The sequence below is a fragment of the Primulina huaijiensis genome, chromosome 18 (genome assembly GCF_012295235.1).
Source record: "Primulina huaijiensis isolate GDHJ02 chromosome 18, ASM1229523v2, whole genome shotgun sequence".
Classification (NCBI taxonomy): Eukaryota; Viridiplantae; Streptophyta; class Magnoliopsida; order Lamiales; family Gesneriaceae; genus Primulina; species Primulina huaijiensis.
In genome coordinates, this window is record NC_133323.1 from 6128790 (window position 1) to 6152288 (window position 23499).

A 23499-nucleotide genomic window follows, 5' to 3' on the forward strand; every position below is an offset into this window, starting at 1 on the left:
GCAACAAGAAGATCTAACCAAGGTTAGATATCAAAAAAGAACTTATCAGATTCTTAAGGTAAACTTATGATTCAAAATAATAACATCCTAGAAATAGTACCGGATTCCTCTAAACTCTCCGGAGATCTTAGAGAAATTCAAAAGACGGTACATAATTATGACAATATATTATATTATGTACAACAAAATGTGGAGAAAATCTTTGAAAATTAGGAAGAAATTTTTGGAATATTAAAGGATATTCGAACAAGAATTCAGAACCTAGAATAACAGCCAAGTTCTAGTGAGAGGACTTCAGAAGGAAGGTTACCACCATCCTTTAGTACTGAGCCCTTATTATATCAAAGAGGGAAGGCCAAGGTGATGACAAAACCTTTAACTGAATAAGAAAAGATTATCAATCTAATGAAAACAGTCTCAGAAAAGAAATTAATATGATGACAACTTTAGAAATGATTGGTCTACAGGATCTACAAGAGCTTGCAGAATCTTTTGCAAATCTCAAGGTTGTAGATCTGAAAATGAATACGACTGGGGGTGAACAACCTACCACAATCTAGTCATCTACACAGGAACCACTAAGAGAAAGTGTAGGATATCAGAATATAAATATGAGAGAATCTCAGCCAGACTTTTATACTGGTGGAGAAGCACAACCAACGGGAATAAGGTTAAGGAAGAATCAAATTCCTTTGCACCAAACACCTTATGGGAAATCTGTTTTAAAACCTATACATCTTTATGGGGTTATGCTTAACCTAGATGTATTAGATTTAAAAAACAGAGATCTCATAGATGATTGGGCATCTGCTATGAGAATTGCTGCAAGAACACTTGATCTCAATAGAGAATGATTCATTAAACTTTTGGAAATGAGTCTTATGGGATCAGTGAAAATTGCTTGTGGTGATGAAGGAAAACTTCTGAACCCAAAAATGAAGTATTCTAGACGGTTTGGAGAAACAATGTTCCAACTAAGAGCAGATAAAGAACTCCAACCAAAAGAAATAGAATGCTTTAAGATAGCTCTACATAAGAATGAGGTAGAGTTTGAATCTAAGGTATCCTTAGAAGATGTCAATAAAAGGATAAAAGAAAATTACAATGAAGATCCCTTGACATGGTGGGACAAAAATCAACTCAAAGCTTGTCTTAAAATTAAGGAAGGCACAAAGTATGAATTTGTCTGTTGCAAACCTATCCCAATGAACATAATTGATAAAAGGGATATGCAGATTATAATCAAGGAACATTTGGACCTTGTTTTGATCAAAGTAGGAATTTCACCATACAGTAGCCCATGATTTCTTGTAAGAAATTATGGTGAAATAAAAAAGAACAAACCCAGACCGGTTATTAATTATCAAGAGATTAATAATATTCTGGAGTTTGATGAGTATTTTATACCTAGCAGAGAACATCTAATCATTTTCATATGCAATGCAAAGATATTCTCTAAGTTTGATTGTAAGTCTGGTTTTTATCAGATTCGGATGCAGGAAGAAAGCAAGAAATTTACAACTTTCTCCACACCACAAGGACACTATATCTGGGAGGTATTACAAATGAGATTGGCTAATTCACCACAGATATTTCAGAAGAAAATGGATAATCTATTTAAAGATTATTTCAAATTTATGTTTGTCTATATTGACGATGTGTTGATCACATCTAAAAATATGGAATAACATATTAAACATCTAGAGATTTTCTCTGACATTTGTAAAAAAGAAGGACTGGTTCTATCAGAAAAGAAAGCAGTCATTGCTACAAGACAAATTGAATTTCTAGGAATAGAAATCGATGAGTCTGGAATAATTTTGCAAGATCATATAGTAGAAAAGATGCAAAATTTTCCAAACGAGTTAAAAGAAAAGAAACAACTTCAAATTTTTCTGGGAGTTGTTAATTTTGCTGAGATGTTTATAAAAAACCTAGCAAAACACGGGAAAATATTTAGTCCATTATTAAAGAAAGATACAAGATTTATATGGACAAAAGAACACACAGAAGAACTTGTCTATTTAAAAGAGATTTGTAAAAATCTTCCAAAAATGGCTATCTCTCAAGATGAAGATGATCTAGTATTATATACTTGTAAAGAAATTCGCTTTGAAAGTTGATAACACACAGGTGAATGCCTTCTTAAGAAATAGAATTGAGTCTAAATCTGAGAAGGCTAGATTATTAAGATGACAAGCACTATGTCAGAATTATAATTTTGATACTGTGATAATTAAATCTCATGAAAATATTCTTGCAGATTTTTTAACAAGAGATGGACAATGGTAATATCGATGTCATCATCAAGATGCAAAGGCATTTGAGGGAACACCTTGAAATGCTTCAAACCGAGCTTAACAAGCTGGTCTTAAACGCAGAAGTTGCGGGCGGGAAGGCTACAACAAGTCGATAAGAGAATTGTCTATGATCGAATCACAGGATGTTTACAGGCGTATACACAGTTATGGTCTGTAATACAAGGACTCTACTCCAAGGCATTGAGAAGCCACTGGTTTCCCAAATAGAGAGTTTTCGAGTACATGACTCTATACCTGGAGCAGGGGATTAAAATACCCCTATCACAAGTGTTAAGTCGAGATCATCTCCAGATGAATCGGCTGAAATAAAAATTGAGACTCCAGATCCTTATCTCGATTCTTCAAGTCAACCCTTCACCTCGGAGATTGAAGAAGGAAAGATCAACTTTAGACCTAATACTGACAAGGGTAAATCTAAGGTTGATACTAATGAAACTGCAATTTCTCCATTTCAGGTTTACCAACAAAACTGGGAGAAATTAAAACAAGAATAGACATTAACCTAGTTACTAACAGGGTTGATGTTTCAGAAAAATATCCAAGGGTATGGATGAAACCAAATTCATATCCAAAGGAGGTCAAAGCTTGGTATGAATTCGGGGCTCTTGCCTCAGTTTATACTACATCTCCAAGCTTCCCAGAAATTACAGGACTACCTAAATGGATTCAGGAATCTGTTCATGACACTTGGGCGAATAACGATTATTTGTCCAGAGGAGATATTTTGGAGTTATATTTTTTTAGTACAGCCCCCGAACCAGCAGGAAAAAGCTCACACGAAGCCTTTCATTTCATCAAGTTAAGGAGGCCAGATACAAATGTCCAGAAATTTATCAAGGATCCTCCGTCAGAAGAAACACTCCTTGTTGCTTCAATAACTGAAGACGACATTTCCACCAGAAGAGCATGAGGTCTATGTGTCTGTCTTACTGAGATGGACAAAGTCAAGTTTTCGTTTAAGTTTTATCATAATTAGGTAAACGGATCATTCATGTTGAATACAATAACAGGAAAAACCACAAGTTTTGCAGAAGATCTATTCGAAAAGAAAAGAAATCTTCTGTAGAATAGCAAGCTGCTGGGGAGTAAAGAAACTCGTCAAAAATTCTGTAATATGGCTTATGTGGGAAGATGGTCAGAACAGATCTGCCCAGAATGTCCAAACCAAAAGGAGCCAGAATTCGGCAAAGGCTTCAGACCTCAATCAGACAGGAAGCATCTTGCAGAAACAGGACCAAGTGGTGAAGGACCACATCCACGTTTTTCTTGGAGACATCAAAAGTTTAAGATTCCTCGACAAAAATAAGTGGACATGTGAACCTAATCATCTTTCCTTGGGGATAGAAAAAGTAAAAGATTCATCGACAAGAGATAGTGGGCATATGAATAACCCACTAAATGAACAGGAAAATTGGGACTCAATTTCACCTATAAAAAAACAAATGAGAACCAGTAAAAAATACACAAGAAAAAAGTCGGAACCTAAAGAAAATGTATTTCACATATCTGAAGGTTTCTAAAAGACGCATCAAGGCAATAAGAAAGAAGCTGGAAAATCTTAAAGATATATACCAACTTCTAAAAAGAGCAGGAAAAGAGATTTCAGGNCTTAAAGATATATACCAACTTCTAAAAAGAGCAGGAAAAGAGATTTTAGGTGATATAATTCAAACGCATATATACTATTTATGCCAAGAGATAAAAGCTGAAGAACAAGCTATTTCTAGATTAATGATCTACAAGAAGACAAATCAAGAAAAGTGGAGGGACCATCCAACCACTCAACAGATAGGGCCAACCACAGCTGGAAGGCATCAAGTTATAACAAGAGTTTGAAGTCCGCAATACAAATCCGATAGGGGCTTCTATAAATAAGAAGGCAGAAGGAAGATGAAGACATCACTCAACCTCTTTGTTTTTCTTCAAATATTGTAATATTTTCTCTTTCAAATTTATGTGTGTTTTTTTTTTTGGCTACTATAAGTAGCTAAACAAGTTTTTCCTCCNTTATGTGTGTTTTTATTTTGGCTACTATAAGTAGCTAAACAAGTTTTTCCTCCTCAACAAGAGGTTACTATGTAATAATATTTCGTATATTTGAATAAACGAACCAAGGCTTTTGCCCCTCTCATCTATTAGTTTCAAATTGAGCTTTTTACCATACACCCTGAGGTAGGAAACGAAACAGGGTTGTGCTAAGTGCTGCTGAAGGAATCTGCGTCAGAAACCATCTGTTGCGATTGTGTGGATGGACTGTGAGGAGCAGTCTGTAAAATTCGGTGGATATAACCCGGCGGCATTCTGGTCGAAAATGTAAACTGTTCAATTTATTATACGGAAGCATGATGTGCTTTTTATAAAAATAAAAAAAAAATCGATCATTTGTGAATGATATATAGGCTGGAAACCTTGCGTAGCTGTATGTCTTGGAGCTATATGCCTTTAAGAACATGTTCGATAGGTATAACAATTTCACGTACCAAATTCATAGAATTAAGGATGTTTTTGAAAATTTTAGAAAAATAGGGAGTTTAAACAAAGAAATAAGGGAAGAGGGAGTGAGGAGAAAGTTGAGAATAGAAACAGAGAGTGAATACAAATTTGCCCTTATTATAAATTCTTCACCACGCAAAATACTAAAATACGACTAACAAAAAATTATTGTTAAAATTCCAAAAAAGTTGTATGAACTGCAAAGAATTAGTCAACTTCCAAGAACCATATTGCAGCAGTTCGAGAACTAACTTGAATAACTAAGTGGAGAAATGGATAACAAGATTATGTCGAAATAGTTTACATACAATTAGTAGAAAACTGTCGGCTCATGTTGTTGTTAGTGTGGATGTGGGATAGTAGAGCCAGAAAGTTAAGGAATTGAATCGGGAGATTAACGTGATGAATCGAGATTTTAGAAGGAAGAAAACAATGCAGAAAAAATGCATAAATCAACACTCAATCAGAGCAAATCTATGCAATTTCAGTCTGAAATTTCAATTTCAATTTATAAACTTCTAGTTTTAGTTCTACTTTTATTTTCCAACTTTATGTTTGTTCCTTCAACTTTCAGATTTCGGAGTTCGACTTTTCTATCTTGTAAAAATGTTGTTTTTCAATTATTAGTGATATAATCTTATATTAATGTCATTCAAAAAAATTACACTGAAATTTTATTTAAGTTGCATCCAAATCTAAGGGATTATAACTGACGGCCGAATTCGAGATTCACAACGTTCGATTAGAAGTTAGATTTTCACACTCTTGTATTAATGTCATGCAATGCTTGTGAAGTTGCATTTAAGTTGCATCCAAACAAATATATATTTACACTATATTACTCAAGACATTAGTATTATGTTTAAATTTATATAGTGAAGTATATTATTAATGTAATATGTTTAAATAAATAATTTGTCAATTAAATAAAATATAATAAAAAATTAATATAAAATTTATAGAATTCATTGGTTAGCACAAAAGTTTAATCCGAAAAATCAAATAATAAAACTAAAGATTTGAAATATGTAAAAAAAAAAAATTCGAAAACTTTGATGCATTCAACATGCTCAAATTTTAGAAAAAAACATAACGAATCGGAATAAATTAATGAATATTTTTAAGAATTAATTATTAATGTATCAAACTATACAAGCCAAAATTCAACTTACATTGGCTCAACGTATTTTTGAGATTAAATAAAATTTATATGTCCCGTGAGAAAGTTGATGAGATGGATTTTAAATTGGGTTAATTACATCTATCTTCTTCGATTTTTTTTCATGTTACCCCAACAATATTTAAATGTTGCATATGCCTCTCTTGATGTTTGTGAAAAAAACAAAGATATCTGATGAATTTTAATATCACAAACACCTCCTCAGATTTCCAGCTGTGTATTTTTCTTATAATTAACCTTTTAATAATGTAAGATAAATACAACTCAATGATGTAAAATGTGCGATAAAAACAAAATTAATGAAGGTATTTTTAATTTTAGAAGTTATTAGATTTATTTATTACTTTCCACATACGTCAAAAGAGGTAAGTATTTGGATTTTTTGTAACTATGGAAACTTTATGGGAAGTTTATGTAATTATCCATCATTGATACAAATGATCAGCCACCAAAATAAAGAATTATGAAACCCAATTTTCTAAAAATAGCATTTCTGGTCGGTTTGGCTAAATCGAATGTTATCTAGACAAACGGATTGTTGTAAGATGAAATTGTTTGTCATGAAAACAACCATGAGTTGTACATGAGCAGTTGCAGTATTTTGGTCATCTTGATTATCTCAGTTATCAGCGATTCAGTATGATTTCAAAGCCAAGATGATTATATGCGAAATCATCTTCACAAATCAAAGTCTGAATAAGAGTTTAAGAAGCCAATAAACTGCGATGAGGTTGTTGGTTTTGCATATAATGCAATCTGAAAGGCTCAACTTAACTGAAACGAGACTAGCTGATTTATCATCTTAGATGAAGAGCTTAACTGACATCAAGGCTCAAAATCAGTAGGGCTCAGGAAAAGAGTACAACAAGACGATTTGACCGTTTTAATGTCAGAAGCTGTCCAAAATCTTCCCAAACGGTCATATTTGTATCTAACGTTTATATCATTCTCGGAGCCTATAAATATATCTCGCAAATAAAATACAAGCTTTTGAAAGAGATTCAAAGTACGAACATCTTATATGAAAAAAAATTAGCTAGAATGAGAGCAAACACAAGTGTGAAAATACATATGAAATTTATATACACTATAAAAGATTAAGTCACCACACACACAAATAAACATGTCAAAACGGGTTGGGCTGGGCGGGGCAAGGCGGGCCAGCCTGCCATTTTGGTAGGCCTCTAAATGGCCAACCCAGCCCAACCCACCTTGGGCCGCGGGTTAGGCGGGCCGATCCGCTTATTTTTTTAAGAAAAAAATACTAAACATCATCACAGTAAAATGATATTATAAAATGATTTTAATATTATATCGCAGTAAACAATAATATAAAATGATATTAATATTAAACAATATCACAGTAAAATGATATTATAAAATAATATTATTTTTTCCCCGTCGGGTTGTTTGAGTTTTTTTCAGGCCCGGGTATTAAATTTATTTATAGATAATATTATAAAATGATATTAATATAAAATTCTGTTATTTTAGTTGATGATGCTAATATATTATTTTTTTAGTTTAAAAAAAACGTATAATAGGATGAATATAAGTTTTGATTCAGGTATGATTCCTTACATTAGTAAGTGGCTGTTGGTCAATTTCTTCTGTTAAAGTTCTGTATATTGTATAAGTTTAGTATTAATACAATTAACTAAAGGCAATTAGGAACAGGAAGAGGACATCAAAGGAACGGAGAATCTCATTCCTTACTAAATATAAAATTCTACCCTAATTTGTTCGTTTCGCCTGCCTCCAAACGGGCTGCTATTTTATCAACCCAACCCACTCAATTTTTATAGCGGGGCGGGCCGGTCCGACGGGCCTGGCCCAATTTGACAAGTCTACACACAAATCACTTACACATATACGCGAGAGTTGAACTTCAAAGTTTAGTTAAGTGATAGTCTTTACATAAAGGCTTAAAATATTGTGCTTGTAATATTGACATAAGAGACGTTAAACATTATGCAGATTGTGAGGTTGCGGCTTACAATAGAGAATGTGCTATGAGCTTCAATTAGATAATGGACAAGTCCTAAGTCGAAATGGTTTTGTACAAGGAGTTGTATAAATCAAAACTTCTAGTGATACCTTCTAATGGGAAGAATAGATGACGTAGAAGTTATTAATCTCCGACATCTATAAACAAATTGGTGCATATTTATTTATCACATTCGCTTACTATCGCTAATATTTTTATATACATTGTTGAAACATTTTATGTGTCTTTCAAATATCGAAATATTGCATACAAAGTGTTGATAAAATACTTCAACCAAACTATTATTATACGTTAAATGTTTAAATCAGTTTTAGATGGATTATTTTAAGTGTCTTCCTCTTGGAAAACCAAACTCGATTTGATTTCTTGATGTTCATATTTCAAGAACCAAACTTTTGTAGCTCAATGTTTGTCTCCCAATAGATCCTAACATCCATTTTAAATTATACTGGTTACAAAATTAGACAAAACTTGTAACGATCATGTCACTACAAGAAAAATCGTATTTAACAACACATCAAAGACAACGGTTTTAACAAAAACCGTTGTCTTTTTACTTTTAACAACGGTTTTAACAAAAACCGTTGTCGTAGCCTAAAAAAATCCGCTCAAAGACAACAGTTTCTTTAAAACCATTGTCTTTGATATATCTACGACAACGGTTTTTAAAAACCGTTGTCTATGAGCGTTTTTTTTTTGCTACGACAACAGTTTTTAAATTGTTGTCTATTAGCGTTTTTCTTTAAGCTACTACAACGGTTTGTAAAAAACCATTGTCTTTCAACTTGTTTTTCTACAAATTTTGTTGTCAATATTAGATTTTGCGACAATTTAAGTAAAATCTGTCGCTAAAAATAGCGACGGTTATACTATACCGTCGCTAATTTAAGAAATTGCGACGATTTAAGTATACCTCTCGCTAACATTAGCGACGGTTTTAAGTAAAACTGTCGCCGATGTAGATATAGCGACGAATTTACGAGAACAGTCGCTAAATTTAGCGACGGTTTTTGTATAACCGTCGCTAAGTTTAACGATCGTTTCGGTAAACCGTCGCCGATCTATAATTAACGACAGTTTATATTTAACCGTCGCTATTATTGTAACCGTTGCTAAATAAAGCGACAGTTCTTGTAAAAGCGTCGCTAATTTTAAATCGACGACAGTTAAAAAAATAACCGTCGCTAATTGCGACGGTTCAAGTCAAAACCGTCGCAAACTGTCTATAAATACCCCCACCCTCAGTCCATTTTCTACCATACCACTTCACAACACTTAAAATTTTTCTCCCTTACAAAATTTTAATTTCGTTTTTATCTTTAAAGTTTAATAAAATTTTTAAAATCAAGAATATAGTATTTTCGACAGTAAATCAAGAATATAATTAGCATTGTTAGTTTTTTTGTATATTTATTAAAATATTTAAAGTGAAATTTTTTTTATTTTACTGAAAAAAATAGTGACGGAAAGCACAAAAAACCGTCGCTAATATTAGCGACGAAATTTAAAAAATACCGTCGCTAAATTTAGCGACGGTGTATAAAACCGTCGCTCTTTAGCGACCATTTTAATTACGACCGTCGCTAATTTTAGCGACAGTTAACGATGATGTCCGTCGCAAATTAATTTGCGACGGTTGTTTAAAAATCGTCGCAAATTGTAACTACCCCAACACTCCAAAACCGTTGTCTTTTAGCGAATTCTTTAACCACAGGACCTTTAACAGCGGTTTTATATACCTACAACAACGGTTTTTCACCGTTGTCTTTGAGCACACCCTTTAACCACAGGGCTTTTAACAACGGTTTTAAAAGGCCTACAACAACGGGGAAAGCCCGTTGTCGTAGGTCTTTTTTCTTGTAGTGTGTGTTATCCCGATCTTAGGAACCTTTTGGGTCCTTCTCTTGTAAACAAACTCTCTATGGGACCTTCTCTCTCTCGAGCTTTCCCATGCGTCATTACTCATAATATTATCCCATCCTGATAATGGTTTTTTTCGTCTTCCCCAACATTTCAACCCCGGACTTCCAGACTTAAGTACCTAAGTTCCTACAGTGTGAGCATCAATTGAGCTTTTATTGTAACGACCATGGGCTATCCCCAAAATAGGGTCTTCTCCTTTAAACGGACTCCCTCCAAGGTCTTTTCCATCATGAGTTTTCTCATGCGCCATTACTCATAGCATTATCTCAATCCTATAAGTGATTTCTTTCGCATTTTCCGACACTTAAACCAAAACCTCCATACGTAAATACTTAGATTCCTAAATTGTGAGTACCAATTGAGTTGCAGTTTTTGACAAGAAGTTGACTATTATCAAGAACACACGTATGATTTTCTTGCAGGGCTGAATGATGTATTTGATCAAATAAGAGTGCGATTTGTTGGAACAAACCATTTTCCCTCTTTGCAGCAAGCATATTACTATGTTAAACATGAAAAAATTAGACGAAATACTACGATGCCAATTATTTCTAGCGAAAGATCAGATATGCTTGTTGATTCACATAATATCACTACAGAAATATTGGAATATTTTAAGCTTTGGTAAAAAAAAAATTTGAAGAGATTAAAAGTCAGTAGTCAAATATTTCAAAACACGCACATATCAACAGACGTCAAGAAAATATTAGTGCATAGGTTGAAATTAGAATTTAATATTAATAAACTCTACATATTTAGAATTTCATCACAACTCTGATTTTATCCTAAAATGGTCGAAACAATCATTAGTAAATCCCGAAGTTCAGATAATGTTTTGAAAATAAATAAAATATGGCAGTTTGATATAATTATAACATACATTTAATGTGTCGCACTATTTGTGAACATAGACAAAAGAAAGTGGTTCGATGTACTATTTTTGGATAAAGACTTTGTACGATATAATTATAGTCGTTCAATATTGAAGCAAATAATCTATGTAAGACCTATTCAAGTCTCGAAAATCACTCCAAACATTCCACAATCTGCAAGAAAATTTTATCCGAGTTGAAGATCCAAAAGTTCAAAAAGCTCTTCTGAAATTTTGTGAATCACAAACTTAAAGTATTATTCGATCATTTGAAGGATAACTATGTGCTTCTCAAACATTCACTAGCAATCTCAAATAAATTCTGTTTAGTGTTGAGTTTTTGTAACTGTGTGAAAGTCTTTCGGCATAAAACTCATATTGTGTAGTGAATTTGTGTGCTAGGAGTTTCAGTAGGCATTTGTGTTAGACTTGCTGAAGTGGGTGTACGAGGTGTTGTATTGACCAAAATCTTCTAATGATACTTTGTGGAAACAAAATAAAAAAAGACGTAGAAGAATTTTAGCTTTTGAAATTCTAGAAACAATTCTTGTGTTTTTTACTTTCAGCATTTTATTTTCGCTACTACTTTTTCGTATATTGATTTTTGGGTATTCTGGTTCATTGAGTTCGGTTGGACTATTTCCACACTTTGACTTACTAAGTTGTCTACTGCACTCAGAAGCATCGATATTTGTTCTTGACTGCTAACAACAATCGAGAACCCTAACAATTTAAGAAAAAGACAATTTGTGATGTGTTTATTCAACTTCTTCTAGACATATTTATGATCCTAACAAAAAGCATAATGAATCTTGAAGTACAAGCGAATGAGGTAAAGAAAAAGATGAGAGAAAAAATGAATACTATGGGAAACCGAATCATACTAAGGACACATGCTGGAGAACACGTGGTTGTCCAAACAAGATCACGGTGGTAGAATATTTAGTGGTTCACGACCTCAAGCTCATGTTTCTGAAGCTTCTCATACCGAGTAACCAGGTGAAGCAAAATATTTCAGGGGACTATCCTAGGAACTGCAAACTCTCTAGCACCTTATGGCTAGACTTGAATCTCCTACAACAGCTACTGCTTTCACTCCTTCCTCTCATCTTGCATACATGGGTATATTGTGTTCATCTGCTCATACAACCTTATATACTCATAATGTCCTTAATGATTCATGGATTCTTGATTTCGGAGTCTCTGATCATATGATTGGTGCTCGTGAAAAATTCCTTCCTATTCTTTGTGTTCGGGTAGCGATAAAGTTCATATAGCCGACAAATCTTTATCTCCTGTAGTGGGGAAAGGTTCTGTAAACTGCATTTCTTCACTTGATTTACCTCTAGCTCTACATATCCATCGCAACCTTCTATCTGTTAGTGCTCTTACAAGAGAATTGAATTGTAAAATTAAAATTTTCCCTTCTAATTGTGTTACACGAGCTTAGCACGGGGGAAATGATTGGCTATGTTAGAGCGAATGACGGCCTACACCGATTGGTTGAAAGATATATACTCAAAAGTCATGCCTTGACAAGTGAAGTGATTCGAGCTCTCCTCATCACCAGATCATTCAGTGGCATAGAAGACTAGGGTATCCTTCGCTTTATGTTTTATAAAAACTTTATCCAAATTTATTAAAGTCGTGTAATGTCTGCGATGCTTGTGAACTTGCTAAGAACACCAGAACTTCATATCCTTCCATTAATAATAAAAGTTCGAACTCGTTTATGATAATTCATTCTGATGGGGGGAACCCAATAGTTTCTTTACCTGGTTATAATTTTTCCTGTCAGAATAACAATATAAAAATACAACCTGAGTAACTATGTACATGAAGTCAACCGATGATAGTTAGATGCAGCAGTTACATTATGGTTGATCTTGAACTATTGACACCACAAACCACAAGAACCTATATACGAAACAATGATATTACCGTAACAAAATATTACCGTAACAAAGAGTTCAGCAGCAAGTTTCAACTTCTCCACATAGAATCATCTGCTACAGCCAGCAAATGGCAACCAAGTGCTGAGGTTTTGGCAACTACACACAGAATCATCTGCTACGGCTGGTGATGACGTGCAAGTTGAACGCTTCTTCTATGTTTAAACACCAAACCAAATTCTATCTGAAAAGCATGAGCCTCCGGTATGCCAGAGAAGGTAGAGTTGAAACTTTACAAATTTAAATGCCATCTTTCATGCTAAGCTTTATGTTTTGGACTTCTATGGATAAACGTTGTTTATGGTCCTCTATATCCTTCAATATAGAAAGGAGGTTCGAGCGATAAACTTCACACTTCCCATTGGCACGCTCCAGCTCACGGGAAAGCTCGTCAATTTTTTGATCCATGTCATCCTTCGTAAGAGCGATCAAAATTTTTTAATCAACATTTTTACTCCAGTCTTCTCCCATAAAATTAAGTAATTTATCACAACAAAACAAAAGAGACCATGAATTGCCACAAGTTAAACTAGTGAATGGTCCAGATGAAGCATGCAAAAATTTTCTATTATCCAGTCATCTGATGTAGAGCATCAGAATTTTTTGTAAAACTGGGGTTTGGAAATAGTAGGGGATCATGCAGTAAATACTTTAACAACAAACCTCGGATAGCTTCAGGGTGAAGCTCCCTTGCCCACCCATGGAACTACGATTTAGCTGAATTTGATCCTTTGCTGAGAAATCCCTTGTAGGCCAATTGGTAAAAGAAGCCTTTCCAACACTTTTTGTCGCCAAAGCAACTTTCTTTGAAGCCTCTGCCAAAGCAGCCATAGAGACATCGTAAGAGTCAGAAGATTCAGCTCCTTTATCTACAAATTTTAGTGCCTCATGTCGAAGTGTGATCTGCCGAACGGTATGAGATTCCAAATAGCCATTGAATGGATTTGTAATACGTTCTTCCAAAGCGACATTACTCTTGGCATTTCTTGTCCATCGCTTCAAGATATAATGAGATGGAAGTGTGAGAACATTAGTCACTCTAAACACTGCCAACACATGCCTGCAAAGAAGACCCGAAAATTCAAACATCTGGCAGCTACAAGTGGCTCTCATTTTGAGAACATCAAACCTCACATGGTAAGTTTTGTGGTCTTCCCCGAATTTCGCAACTTGATATGTAATGACCTCTCCATCATCCTCCATTTTCGACGCCGTAAAAGTGAGAGTGCTAACCAGCTCCTCTTGAAATCTTGTGAATAGCTTTCTAGTGTAAAGATCGGATGCCTGTTTCTCCATAGGAGAAGGAGTCTTCAAAGCTGCTGATGTATTCATCGTATCAAAATCAGCTTTAACTTCTTTTTCATGGCGACTCTCCAACGCTTTTTCGTACAGCTTGAAGAACTGGTTAAGGTTGGTAGATGCGTTGATATATCCATCAAAATACGAGTTCATACTATCGCTTCTCTGAGTTATAGACATTTCGGCAAAAAATGAGTCACGCAGATATGCAGGGACCCATTGTCTTCTTTCACAATAAATGGACTGAAGCCACTCGTGATCCCTAAGATCATACTTATCAATAAATGAATGCCAGCAAGATTCAAATTCTTCTGTGCTCTCACACAAATTTACACACTTGTGCAAGTCAGATTCAAAATGATGGTGTTTTAGCAACATGTCGGACAATTTCTCTTGACATTTCTTAAAAATATGCCATTTACAGAAACGATGACGAGTATTGCGGAAAACCTGATTGATTGCGGATTGAATCACAGTATCATGCTCAGTTGTAAAGGATACTGGAAGCTGCCCCGAAAAAGCTTCCAGCCAGGTCTTGAATAGCCATACAAATGATGCTTCTGATTCATTAATTAGAAAAGCACAACCAAATAGAACAGGTTGTCCATGATGGTTCAACCCTGTAAATGGTACAAACGGCAATCTGTACCTGTTTGATCGGTATGTGGTGTCAAAAGTGACAGTGTCTCCAAAATGATTGTAGTTGGCTCTAGCCTTTGGGTCAGCCCAGAACACATTGCCTGCACATTGTTCGTCGTCCCCTTGCACTGCATAGAAAAAAGCAGGATTCTCGGCTTGCTTCTGCTTCAAATAATCCAAAAGCAACTGAATATCTCCTTCCATACTCCTCTGACGATTGTTTCGAATATAATTTCTACAATCCACTTCAGTAAACCCAACTTTGCTAATGTCACCATACTCCTTAACGAGGACAGACATGATCCTCCTGGGGCCCATTCCCGCAGCCTGCAAGGTGTCAATCAATGTCTTCGCAGGTCCAGAAATCTGACGATGCGAGCGGAGGCTATGAACTTGGTCAGGGGGAACCAACTCATGATTATGGTCCTTTCCGAATCCGAACACTACCCATTTCCCAGAATCCTGTATCTTGACAGACAACGAAGCCTTACACCCCACCCGAGTTATTGTCCGTGGGCGCTTGACTTCTCTATCCTTGGTACGCTTCTCATTCATGTTGCGAAACCCCTCCTTCGCACAAACAAAAGACCTCTGTATGATCGCCCCATCCTTTCTAGAGCGACGTGAGGAGCTCACACGAGTACTGAACCCAACCCGCCTGGCATATGAGTTATAAAATGCCTTGGCAGCCTCCTCGGACTCGAATTCCATCCCCTCACAAGGCTCAAGATCAGGTTCTCCTTCAGGAATGTAAGTTTGGAGGGAAAAAGCACCATCACCGAATGAACCAACATCATTAGGAGAACCAACAGAAATCATTTCATGACCATTAGGAGGCTCCATATCCATATTGTCGTCCCCTCCCAATCCTATATCAAATTCTATCACCGCATTCTCCATTGTCAACTACACAAGTCGAATACTCCGAATTACAATCAAGCAAGAATTCAATGACAAACAACCATCCTGCAATTAATGTAAGCATGCAACTTGTAATCAACGCTGGAGAAAGCACAAACAACAGAGCCTAGAAAAATGCAAAAAACCCCAAACAGCAAGGATTTCCAAAGTGAAAAGGGTATGCAAATCAAGAGAGAAAAACCCAAATCATTAAACCGTTCCACTCATCAACCTTGAAACATTTGGATAATCACATAATTAAACCGAAATAAGAATCCATCACTGAAGAAAAAATCAAAAAATCAAGCGACAACTAGCTTTGCAATGATTGGAGAAAATCAAAAAAGCAATCAAAATGTTACCCGAATCTATGGCTTGTCTTTATGCGAAGAGATGGGAGCTGTAGAGCGGGGATTCAAAGGAAGTAGAGTGCAGGGCTGGCGATGGTCTGTTGCTGCATATTAGCATGCCCTAATTTTCTAGAGGGACTACTTTGATATAATTGTTATGTTCGGGGTTATGCTGTAATTACAAAAATAACTCTTGAGTGAAAGAAAAAAGGAAATCCAAAGTGAAAAATACTTGCAAAAATAAAATTTGAAATATAAATTTTTGGATTATAGTACAAAAATTATTTATTTCACTTTCCTAAACCAATTATTATAATTTTGATTGTTTTTATATATGACATCTATTATAAATTTTGAAATCAACTGTTGAGAATAAAAGAAACAAAATATTTAAAAAAATTACTTTTAAGAATTAAGAAAAATTTACTAGATTTTTAACTTAACTACTGTTTAGAAAAAAATTATATAATTATTTGAAATATAATAATTGTTCATTGCGGTTACATAATAAAAAAAATTTTGTGAGACCATCTCACGAATCAATTATGTGATACAGATACTTAACCTGACTCAAATTATGAAAAATATCATTTTTATGTCAAAATCATTATTTTTCATGATCTGATAAAAATTATTGAAACTGTCTTATTAGATAACAACTCTAAAAAACAATTGGAACAAATTAAGGACGTCAATTCAGGTGAATCGGGTCGGGCTGAGGCAAATGCATTACAAAAAATTCTCAACCTGAACCAGACCATACCCGACCACCCTAAACTTGAACCTGAACTCGAATCAAAACGACCCGCCAACCCGATTTTATTTTTATCTTTATTATTTAACAAAATGATGAAAATTCAAAACATATAAATGTATAATCATTGAATTTCATTCTTTGTGTTCAAAGTGAAAGATAAGGCGAACTTTGTCAAATTTTATGACCTGTCCCGAGGCCACCTCATACTAATGCATACAACGCCCAATCTTCACACCATGAATGAGATGCCTTGCTTCCAACCTATTCAGCATAGCTGAAAGACCCCAAGCACAAATAACAAATAAATATGAAGAAAGGGGGATCACCCAGTCGAATACCTATCTCTGACACAACTGACCGTCCACTTCCCTGATTTTTAGAAAGACGATATCTCTAAACACTGCTAAAAAAATCAGCTGTCTAATCTAATATATAGATTCTTTTAAAAAAAAACATTTGTTCGACATATTTTTCAATCAGCCAAACCGGATCATGTCAGGTTTGAACAAGATTCGACAACTTATAATTTTTATTAATGATCGATTGTACGATGACTTGGGCAATGATCATGATGAAATGCGTCGTCTCCCACTTGGTGATGGTGAAACCCACTATGAGACATAACGGGAGTATATTGTTAAATGGGGCTATAAATGTGAAGTGGGGTCGGAAGAAGTAGCTAGGGAATAACCATGGCGGAACAAGTCATATATTTTCGTCAATTGTGGGTTTAAGCTATTCCTCACAAGATAAAGAAAGATTCATGTTCTGCGATCCATTCATGGGGGCTCTTCCACCCTGGCTTCGTCTAGCTTGCATCACGTCGTGTTCTCTGGGCCAAGGAGGTCCGGGTTATCGTTGGCAATAATTTTATGGTGTCGGGTAGTGAATTATGGTCGAGATGGTCAGCGACGTATTACGAAAAGGCGGCTACGGTGAGCCCGAGCTCTGTGTGTGTGTGTGTGTGTGTGTGTGTGTTGGGGGGGGTGGTTGAATATATTACATGAGTATTAATATATGTTGGGATGGATAATTTGAATATATGTGGTTGAGATTAATATGAATATATGTGGTTGGAGTATAACTATATTATATCAATATCAATTGACATAAATTGATTAAATATTTTTTTAAATAATAGTTTGGCTCAAATATTAATCCAACTATGGATATGTATTATACCATCGTTCACACTCAATACTTATAGGGTGTCTATATATATAAGAAATAATGCACGTGTATTATACGTGAGAAATATATGTTAGAGTAATTAGAATTCGAAATAAAATTAACTTAACAAAATATAATGATAATAATATTGTAAATTTTGACAATCCGTGTTAATTACGCATATATAACTAATTTGGAAAAAAAATATTTGTTTAATTTTTTTTTTAAAAAAAAAGATTTGAACTACTCAATTATTTTTTATATATTTTTTATCATGTTGTTTTCTTTTGTTATTTGTCATATTTTCTCCACAAATGCATATATTTTATTAAAATCTTCAATTATTACAATTTTTTGGGCAATCAATGACATGTAAATTTTTTATTTACAATGTTGTTGGCTATCATTCTATTTAATGTAAACTGACAATATTTGCTATTGTATGTTTCTACTTTCATATTCACCTTCAATTTATTAGACACTTATATACTTGATAACATATAAACTGAACATTATTTTAACAATATATCATCTCATAAAAAGTATTGATGTACTGATAAAAATAAATTGATTTTATTTACAATTTATAATAATAATATTTTTGACAATAAATCATCTTTTTCCTGACTCTCATGACACCTATTTTAATATTTCATATTCATATTAACTCATAAGTATAACGAGCACAATTAAATTACTAATGTTATATTAGTATTATCTCCAAAAAATAATATTTTTAATTTTCTTAATTGTTTAACTATCTTCAAGAGATAATTTTTATATCTTTATTTTGAGAAAAATTCATTGCATTTATAAATTTTGAATAGTAAATATAACTTCATAGTATAATACATTTAATTTGGAAAGTGGATTCATTGTATGAAAACAACATTTCTTTTTTTTTTTAACCCAAAAGAGTTAATTTTTTTTCTTTTTTATCTTCTCCATCTCACTACAAAAAGTTTTTTTTAAAAATATTCATGTCAAGAAAAATATTTTATTTATTTATTGTTTTTCTTGTATAAATATTTTGTTATGTATAGACATATAATCTACTTCATTATCTTAATCGGCATATATCTTTACTATATAATTTGTGTGCATTAAAGATGAATAAGTTCATTTTGTAGCTTTTTTATTATTTGAAATCAGGTTGACATTTTAAAATGTGATATACATAAATATAAAAATTTTCAAATTCAATTTATTCACAATGATTTTTCATAACAAAGACCAACTCTAAATAATGAAAATATGAATTTATAATTATTTTAAATATGATATAAAAATAATAGGTGAAATTTTTTTGATTTTTTAGTTGCAAAATACAGTAATAAATCCATATAGGTGTACTATTTCAATGTGGCGATTATGACTTTCTTTAAATATCTCATTTCTCACTGAATGATCAAATTTTGTTTATTTCTTATTTTGATGATCGGCAAATCCAATATTTCATTTAAATATTTTTGTTAATAATACTTACATGAGTTTTATTGTGTGTTTCTTCCATTTGAAAAAAATCAATTATAATTCAATCTACAAAAATATATGAAAACTAAATAATTCTTATAAATTTAAAAATCGAATAACATGTAAGGGACCAATTCAAAACTAAAAGTTGATGCAATTTGTTTCTTTTAGTTTTACAATCGAATAATGTAGGACCGAACGTTTGTCGTTTTACCAAAAGCTATAGATAATGGTAGCGGTGCAAGTAAAATTTTTTAAATCATACAACAGCTCAAGCGTCTACCTAGTAGAAATAATTATTGTACACAACAATTTCTCTCCTGATGATTGCAATCAATGAAAATTAAACTCGTGATCTTGGCTTTGATGTGAATTGTAGAATCGAGCGTTCACTATTTTACCAAAAGTTATGGATGATAGTAACGGTACAACTCAAATCTTTTAAATAGTACAGCGGCTCAAGCACAACATTTCAATTATTCTACCCTACATGATCATTTATTGCACCCAACAACTAAGTTTATGTAAATAATTTTTACTTTATCATATGAATTTATAAGACATTTGAGTAGACTATATACTTGATATTCCACATAAGCATTAGAGAAAAAAAATCATTTTCATCTATTTGATATTTTATATTTTAAAATAAAAGAAAAATCAGAAAAAATACATAGCATGTTGACAAAATCCAGAAACCCAAATTGAAAGTTGAATCAATACATTCTTATTCATCATTAATTTTTACTATTTAATTTTAATAGATTCAACATGTTTATCAAACTCAAAATATTGCGAGAATTGTTTATACAATTCAATGAAAATGTCAAAGTACATCGGTTTCTGATTCTGAACAACGATTACATTATTAATATGTTACAATGATAAATAAATTATTATTTTTATTTTATCATCACAGTCTTTATCTCAATAAACACATTTTCTAATGTAGGATGTTAAATTTAATATTGACATAAGATAATCATAGTGCTAATTCTAACAATTTTTTTATTATTGTCAATACGTTACTTTTTCTATCTTTAAATGTATTAATCTATTTATTGTTGTATACAAAGTATAATAATTATCTGGTTAATTGTTCACATTTAAGATTATGTGCTTACAAAAAACTCTAAGATATATTTAAAGACCAATACATGATGGAATTAAATTTGAAATCAAGAGAAAAATTAAGAAAATATAGAACACTACCGTACATGAACTTTCACTTTGTGCAGTGACAAAACATAAGTTGAGTTAACTACTTATATCAAGTGAGATACTTATATATATGAGTTTCATTCAGCTTAATCCATTATAATATTTTATTAACTCACTTTGTCCTTTATTTTAACTTCACTAACTTTGCAGTGTAACTCATTCAAACATTAGCTTTTGATTTTTTTAGTAAATAATGACATTCACTCTCACCAATTTCAATATTCGAAGTCGATATCAGTAATTTATAGGTAATAAATAATTATTTAGTTTTTATTTTCTATCTTTTGTTTGATTGTGTAATTTTTTATGTCTTACCTAATTCATTTTTAGAAATTTTATAATCAGGATTAGAAGTGTTGCACACATACAATATACATATAAAATTAATATATTTTAAAATATTAATATTGAAGTGTCAAATAAATATATTAAATTATTATTTAAGAACTTTTAGAGAAAAATATACATCATAATTCATATTTAAATATTAACATACTAATAAATAATGGTAATGAATATCTTATTAAACAAATGATGTTAGTCCAAAAAGATTAAATATGATTATTGTAAATGAATTTTTCGTAATTAATTAGAAATTTTTTTAGAATATGTGTTGAATTAATTAAAATATTTTCAATATATTATGTTGATAATTGTTTTTCTGTACGAGTTAATGATTGAGTCCTTATGAACATTTTTTTAAAATTTTGTGTCTTTAGTTATAGTAACGGTGTCTTAAGATTTAAAATATTAAATGAAACAAATTATCAAGATAATAAACAAATTAGGAAATTCAAGAATATGTGGTTACTCAGTTAGTTTGATTGACATGCTATATAGTTTGTTGATTTAATAGATGTTAAATCCACATTCACTGAGTTTGACAATAATTATTGTAGAATAAAATACTATTACAATAAATTACTTGATTGTATTTGACAACATCGATTAGGGGGATCATCACTGAGCTACGATAGTTAAGTTCTTGAAATATTGAACACCGATGAATTAAATCGAGATTGGTTTTCAAACCAAGCGGAAGACACTCAAAATAATCTTTCGTAGAAACCAATTAAACATTTTTGTAAAGCATTTTAAAATATATGCAAGTTGAATGAGTAAAAATATTTTTGTTGAAGTATTTTATCAAACACTTTGTATGCAATAATTTGGTATTTGAAAAATACATAAAATACTTCAACAATGCATCTTTAAAAACAGTGGAAATGATAAGTAAATGCAATAAATAAATAGACACAAATTTGTTTATGGATGTTCGGAGATTAACAACTCTTACATCACCCCTTCTTCCCTTTGGGAAGGATCCACTAGAAGACTTTGATTTATACAACACCTTGTACAAACTCATTTCAACTTAGAACTTATTTCTTGTCTAATTGAAACTCCTAGCACACTCTCAATTGTAGGCCGCAACCTCACAATCTGCATAATATTTAACGTCTCTTATGTGTAGACTACAAACACAATCTTTAATGTCTTTGTGTGAAGACTCACTCAACTAAACTTTGAAGTTCAACTCTGTTGTATATGTGTGAATGATTGTGTGTGAGGGATTTATCTTTTAAAGTGTACATGTCAAATGTATCATCACACAAGAGCTTGTGCTCTCAATTAGCAGATTTCTTCATGCTAACTGCCAATACTTTGAAGCCCATTCAAAAGCTCTTGTTTGATCTTCAAAGTGTTGTATTTATAGGCCCCAACAATGATATATACATTAGACACAAGAATATTACCGTTTCAAAAGTCTCTATACTGTTTCGGAAATTGTAAATGACAAATTCGTCTTGCTGGACATTTTTCCTAGCTTAAACTAGTCGTTCATCGGTTGGTCAACAGTTGGGCTGCGGTTGCATCTCAACCGCAGCTCAACTGGTGTGCTGTGCAGAACCAGTAGCTTCATCGCTATTTATCAGCCTCTTAACCTTCGATTCAGACCTTGACTTCTGATGATGATTTGTAGATCACCGTCTTATCTTTTCAACGCATACTGAATCGTTTCATTCTAATAAGTGAGCTGAGAGATATGACCAAAATACCACAGCTGCTCATACACAACTGATTGTTGTTTTCGTGCAATCAGTTTGGCCATTCAGTAAACGGTTTGACCTAGATAACATCCGATTTTGCCCAACTAACGTGAAATACGACTTGTTTCAAATTGAGTTTTCTGATCAGCCAAGTTGGTAGATTGTCATTTGAATCATCCAGGTGAGAGATATCATCAAAATACCAAAACTTCCCAGAAATTCAGTTTGTGCAGAATTCAGTTTCAGTTTGCTTCTTGTGTTAATAACTTCACACTTGAGTAAATATATTAGAAACACAACAACAAGTTTTGATCACATCAAAATAAAGATTGCGAACATGAAATTTTCCAACAGTATTTGTAATAAAATTTTGTATATTTCATATATGTTTGATTTATTTTATTTATAAGGTTGAAATTTTATATATTATGATATAAGATTTATTATGCATCTTAATATTGATAAATTTATTAAAAATTTATTGATTTATATTTTAATTCTCATTATCACATAATTCTGGTTTCGCCCAGACTTTGTGTATTTGTTTGTTTGAATTTATTGTTCCTCATTTTTTCAAGACTAATAATATGTCAAACATGAAAGTGAATATTAATTTAAAGAGATAATAATATTTATATATTGTAATAAACATGTTTACTCCTCACGGTACTGATAAAAATAAGTTAAAAATAATTTGTTAACGAACATATTGTCAGGAATCCAAAAACATAATTCAAATGTCAACTTTGACAATCAATTTTCAGTGACGACCAAAATATCTCAACAACCCACAATTTGTAGACAAGATAGTAGCACCACAATTTTAAAATCAAGATGATATTCTTTCCTTTATATGAGGAATTCATGATTGAAATAGATAATATGGCATAT

At 32.7% G+C, this 23499-nt stretch overlaps 1 protein-coding gene across 1 annotated transcript; it reads right to left on the reverse strand.

The window, feature by feature from the left end:
- Positions 1-12489: 12489 nt before the first annotated feature.
- On the reverse strand, positions 12490-16098 carry LOC140964579 (protein FAR1-RELATED SEQUENCE 5). Its single transcript, XM_073424451.1, has 3 exons — positions 15949-16098; positions 13412-15652; positions 12490-13162 (listed from the first exon to the last, which is right to left on the reverse strand). Exons 2-3 carry the CDS (start codon positions 15584-15586, stop codon positions 12989-12991), a joined length of 2349 nt encoding a protein of 782 aa, XP_073280552.1. The 5' UTR covers positions 15587-15652; positions 15949-16098; the 3' UTR covers positions 12490-12988.
- Positions 16099-23499: the final 7401 nt, after the last annotated feature.